At 48.8% G+C, this 5,501-nt stretch overlaps 2 protein-coding genes across 4 annotated transcripts in view; both read left to right on the top strand.

Annotated features, from left to right (window-relative positions):
* The window catches only part of CEP104 (centrosomal protein 104), a 22,018-nt gene extending 21,888 nt beyond the window's left edge, over positions 1–130 (top strand). For all 3 annotated transcript variants that reach the window (XR_004842093.1, XR_004842092.1, XR_004842091.1), the window contains one exon: positions 44–130. The gene's annotated coding sequence lies outside the window, so the exon portion shown is untranslated. The remainder of the gene's footprint in view (positions 1–43) is intronic.
* Positions 2–5,495, top strand: LRRC47 (leucine rich repeat containing 47; the record flags this gene model as incomplete). The annotated part of the gene is made up of 6 exons (XM_035894912.1): positions 2–490; positions 1,260–1,376; positions 2,593–2,708; positions 3,574–3,676; positions 4,078–4,167; positions 4,980–5,495. Coding segments are annotated over 6 exons (1,155 nt in total), but the record flags the coding sequence as incomplete, so codon positions are not given.
* Positions 5,496–5,501: the final 6 nt, after the last annotated feature.

Genomic DNA, 5,501 nt, shown 5'->3' with positions numbered 1-5,501 from the left:
CCGCCACCGCCGCCACCGACCGCCCCTGTTCCCTCTCTTCCAGAGCCTGGACGTGGGCAACAACCAGCTGAGGGAGCTGCCCGCCGCGCTGGCCGACTGCCCCCGGCTGAAGGAGGCCAACTTCAGGGGCAACCAGCTGAAGGACAAGCGGCTGGAGAAGATGGTCAACGGCTGCCAGACGAAGGCCATCCTGGAGTACCTGCGGGCCGGGGGCCGCGGGAAGGGGAAGGCCGAGAGCGCCAGAGAGGAGGCCAGGAAGAAGAAGAGGGAGAAGCAGCAGAAGAAGGATGGCGGGGACGGGGAGCAGGACGAGCTGGAGGAGGCGAGCAAGCTGCTGGTGAAGGTTCTGCACGTCTCCGAAAACCCGGTGCCCTTGGTGGTCAAAGCGAGCCCGGGCATCAAAGATGTTCGACCCTTCATTGTGTGTTGCGTGCTGAAGGGGGTGAACTTGAAGCCGGGAAACGCTCTGAAGAGGTTCCTGTCCGCACAGGTAATTCCTGCAGTTTTGCGTTACCCGCTTGGAATGGGAATGTTGCTAGTAGCGCTGGAAATGGGCCGTTCTAGGCTCCTTCCAGCAGATAAGTTTCTGAAGCTTTGGGTGAACCCCTCACCTATCAGGTGGGGAGGGTACGGTGGGATGGGGGGGGTGCAGCGTGGCCTCTGCCAGCAGCGGTGCCGCCTGGTCGGTCTGTAATCAGACTGGTTTTCATGAAGAACCCAGTAGGAGCTGAGGTGTTACCACAAGAGGGCAATGAACACCCATGCATTTGCATTGCCTCTGTAACAGCAGCTCGTTTGTGCTGTGGAACCTGTTGAGAAGGAACAATGAACGCCCATCTGCGTTAGAAGTACCCCGGTTTAGCTCTGGGTTCCCTAATTCTGAGCTAAAACTGTCCCACACGCCTCACTTTGCAAGCAGGGTGTCGTAACCAGGCGTTCAGCTGGCATACTGCTCGCCCCTCCCTCGGATGGGAGGTGATTGCTTCTTTCGGATGATGAGACTTGCGTGTTTGTGATTGTTTTCTGATTTAAACCGTTTATCTCTCAGTTGGGAAACACGTCACGTGCTGTGCTGTCTTTGGTTTGTGATTCAGGTAGAATTGTTTTGCGGGTGAAGAGAAGGGCTCCGCTGAATGCAAGAGGGTTGCTCGCCTAGCTGGTAATGCTGCAGACACCAAGTACAGAAGAACCTGAACCCTAGGAGGAACAAATCGCGTTAATGTTTTTGATATGTTTTGATGGTGTTCTTTATGTTTTAGACTAAACTGCACGAAGACATCTGTGAAAAGCGGACAGCGGCCACGATTGCCACCCATGACTTGCAGTTGATCAAAGGTCCTCTGAGATACGACGTTCAGCCTCCCGATGAACTGAAGGTAGGGCCAGCAGCATTGGTGGGCCTTTCCAGTCTTTTTCCTTTTGCTTTCTGGAGCTCTAGAACGGAAAGAATTTTTTTCTTCCCCTGTAGATGCTAGCAAAACTAACTCCAGGAACTTTGATTTAGAATCTGTGCCAACTTTCTTGCTATCCTGCTGTAACAAAGCCTGCCTGAACAGGCCCCAAGAGCTACCTAGTGTTACTCCAGGACCAGTTATGAGTGCACCTGCCTGAGGACTTAAATCCCAGAAAGCAGGCGTAGGGCTTTTTTTTTTTCCTCTACAGACTTTCTGATCTTGCTTAATGTGTGCCTTTGCTTAGGGTGACTGAGGTATTGCTGTTTCAGTCTTGATCCTTTCTCCTGTGTTGTGGTGTTACCATCTTACTGTGCCCGGGAGGTCCGTGTGTGTTAGGATGTGCCCAGAGTGCCATACGGCAAGGCAGGTGCTCATTTGTATGAGTGCACCTCGAATGGCAGCAGCCTCCAAGGTAACATCATTAAAATCAGCTCAGGTTCTGTTGATTTACCCAGTCTTGAGATGTTTATGTTGCTGCTGTCAAAGAAGGCGGGGGGGGGGGAGAGGAGAAAAGCAGCTTGCAGTACATTTGTGTGACAGGCTCTCAGACTGCACTTCAAATTTGTCATCCTTATTTACTGAGGCCTGTTTCCCTGTGCCCGTTAATATCCTGCCCCCAGAACCCACCTCGCTGGAGGAACGAATGAACGAACAGTCGGGATATTCTGACTCTTTGGGGCTGACCCAGAGCTTTTGTGGCATTCTGCTCTCTAGACACCTTGTGTTTCTAACTGCTCTGTGCACGTGGCCTGGTCCTCAGGAATGAATTCTTCTCCTTCCTGATGGCTTGCAGAGCCTTCCGCGCACGGCTTCTGTTAGGAGGCAGCAGGTTTTCACGTTATTCAGTGAGTAATGACAGTGAAGGAGCGGGCTACGCAGACCGTCCACGCCTGGTTTAGTACCAGGGAACCAGCCTGTTTTTCAAGTGGGTGTTGTGGCTCACGCAAAGGTTTAAACTCGGTGTGATCGTAGTAGTCCATGTGAAACAGAAAGTGTATTTCCGTATGGAATAAGGCGTTAGGAATGACGGCATACAGCAGTATGGGTTTAGTTATTGTCTTGCTGACAGGGGAGTTTTAGTAACCCTAGCCTTTGCGTCACTCTTAAACTCAACTGTGTGTTTTCTTGTCTGGTGCAGATAACGCCCCTGGGTCGAAAGGAGATCAAGGCAAAGGATCTTCTCCATCAGCTGCAGTCGGAAGCTGAGGAGCAGAGGAAACAGAAGAAGCGTCAGAACGTTTCTGGGTTGCACAAGTCAGTACACGCATCTTCTGCGGTTTTCTTAATGTGAATTTTGGTAGCTCGTATGGAAAAACAGTGTTGAAGAAAACGTGTTCAATTGTATTAGGAAGCATGTTCTGCAATGGGGATGGGGCTAGCAAACCCAGCGCGAGCTTTAGGAGTTGAGATGAGAAACACTGAGCTGAATTTATACCTGAAGAGTAACCTGGAGTGAAATGAGGATGACAAATGCCTTCTGTTATTTCTAGCTGAATCAGGAGCAAATTCTTGTCATATGAGGTATTCCTAGAGGTAACATACATTTAGAGTAGCAAACAGAAAGGCAGCAAGGAGGGATGAAGTGTGTGTCATGCACGTTCAATAAACTGAGCAAATCAGGGGCGCGGTAAATCTGCACGTAGTAACCAGGTGAACCATAGAGCAGAGCGTGGCACTGCCCTGCTCTGTTCACTGCTTGTGCAGAATTCGCTGCCCGTATCCATCCCTCGTACGGCTTGGGGAAGTTTGCCAAGCGCATGGTGGCAGATCTGTGTATCGCTGTAGTGAGTAAGATGGAAAATTAAGTAAGCTGTCTGGAAGAATCAGACGGTGGTCTCTGATCTTCCTGTTGGAGCACCGGCGTCTCCGAAAGCACTACAGAAGCGTGGCTATTAACACGTGAGTCACTTCATGGTTCTAGCCCATCGCTTCCTGCAGCTGGTGGCTTTCCTCAGCTGTACCACCATGATACAGCTTCGCTGAATTTTCGTGCTCCGACTCCTGGTTTTGCTGCGTGGTCGATCAGGATCACAGTAATTCGGTCTTGCCACTGCTTCGGCCGTTGTGTCCAGCTGCTGTTTCAGTTGCTCACTGTCTGCTTCTTTGTTTTTGTTGTCAGGTATCTCCAGTTACTGGATGGCAAAGATAACTACCCGTGTCTTGTGGATGCCGAAGGCGTTGTGATTTCTTTCCCACCCATAACGAACAGCGAGAAGACAAAGGTACTGTTGGTGGGAATACATCAGTCAGGGTTAAACAGCATTTCTTTCTGCTGAGAGATACTTAGCCCCAGGTTCAAAGATACGCGCAGTTCTGTGAAACTCGTGATTGCGTTCAAAGCCTGAATCTTCTCTGCTAGAGTGTCAAACTGAGAGGGATCTTGGAGTTCTGTTTTTACCTTTGTAAATCTGCGAGGCTCTGGCAAGCTGTTCCAAAGGCACCAGTCCGCCTTTGCAGAGCTGGCTTTATCAACGGGCAAGAACATGGTTTTTGGCTTGGAAAGAGAGGCCGTACTTTGCCTCCGGTTGAATTGAATGAAAGCCCCTCACTCAGTTTGTGTATCGAAACGCTGCCAAGCGATGGCTCCGACTCCTTACTTGCTTTACCTGTGAAATTCTTACAGATTAGAAAAGACACCCGTGACCTATTTCTGGAAGTGACAAGCGACACCAGTTTACAGATATGCAAAGATGTCATGGACACACTAATTCTGGTAAGTAGTTCAGTAAAATAATCCTGTCCTTGTTGTGCTTCTTAACAAAACGTTTAATTGCTTGTGTATATTGAGAAGAATACAGAACTTAATTTTTATTTCAGTATTATTCACTCTCCTTCACTTACTCTTCTGTTCTTGCTGTATCGCAGAAGGTTTTTATATCCTTGTATCCCGACTGTCAGACCTCAGAACTCACCAGTGTAAATAATGTTGTCTTACCACAGTTGGAAATCTATGGTTTGACTTTTCAGCGTCTCCCCCCGTCATTGTTAGTGATCTTAGGGCTCCAATTGCTGCCAATAAATTCTTCTAGGGACAGTTCTCACCTCAGCCTGCCTGGCGATTGGCTTGCTTGCTCTTGGGTAGTATGCTGTTAAATATGCTGCAAGATAAATGTATTTTTTCTTGTCCAGGTAACATAACCTTTGGGACACGTTGGCCAAGGCCAACTGTTGTGTGTAGCTGACACAGGGTGGTAACAGAGACAATTTCAAATGGACTGAAAGCGAACTCGTCCGTGGTGATCCTACAGCAGGCTCTTGTTGCTTAGGATCCAGTGCTTTCAGAACCCAAGTTCTGGGTTAAACTCAAAAGAATAAACTGGTCAGAAGGAGCAGGACCTCCTGGAGAGCACAGCAGCATTAACGTCAAAACCCCTTCCGGTTTCCTGAAAGCTTCTAACCCACTGAAGAATGTTTTCATGCAGACGTTCAGGGGCTGGCCAGATCCACACCTTGGAAGCAACCTGGGGTTGCTCCGAGCGCTTAGCCACAAAAGTAATCTTGTTTTCTGTATTTTGCTTTTAACAGAAAATTGCAGAACTGAACAGATTTACCTTGGAAAATAAGGAGGACTCGGGCTCGGATCATGAATCTGATGCTCTTTCTGGACCAGTGAATCCGAACCCCAGCCAAAACACAGAGCCAATGAATTCGCCGTTGGTAGTGGAGCAGGTTCGAGTGGTGGACACAGACGGGAACCTGAAAGTACTTTATCCTTCAAAAACTGACCTAACCACAGTTTCCTCTCTTCTGACTGTAATGCGCTAGCAGCTATCAAAGCTAAGAAAATGATTCCATTTCTTTTTTTTTTTTCCCCCCCATATTCAACAACGCGGCTCGTACGCAGTGAGGTGGTTTGGGTTTTTTTTAAAGAAAAGATGCAATGCGCCCTGCCTGGGCATGTGAAAACTTCCAAGTTGGATCAAGCTATGGCAAGGAGTATTGCATTCTGTCAGCCTTAACAGAAAGTCTGACTCGGTAGAGAGAACAGCATCTTCCGATGCAAACGTAAAGGCAGAGAAGGTATTGGAAGTCAGAATGCCTTAACTT

This window comes from Egretta garzetta, unplaced genomic scaffold (genome assembly GCF_000687185.1).
Source record: "Egretta garzetta isolate BGI_Z169 unplaced genomic scaffold, ASM68718v1 scaffold535, whole genome shotgun sequence".
Classification (NCBI taxonomy): Eukaryota; Metazoa; Chordata; class Aves; order Pelecaniformes; family Ardeidae; genus Egretta; species Egretta garzetta.
The sequence above is the reverse complement of the archived record's forward strand: the minus strand, read 5'-3'. Positions and strand labels throughout refer to the sequence as shown.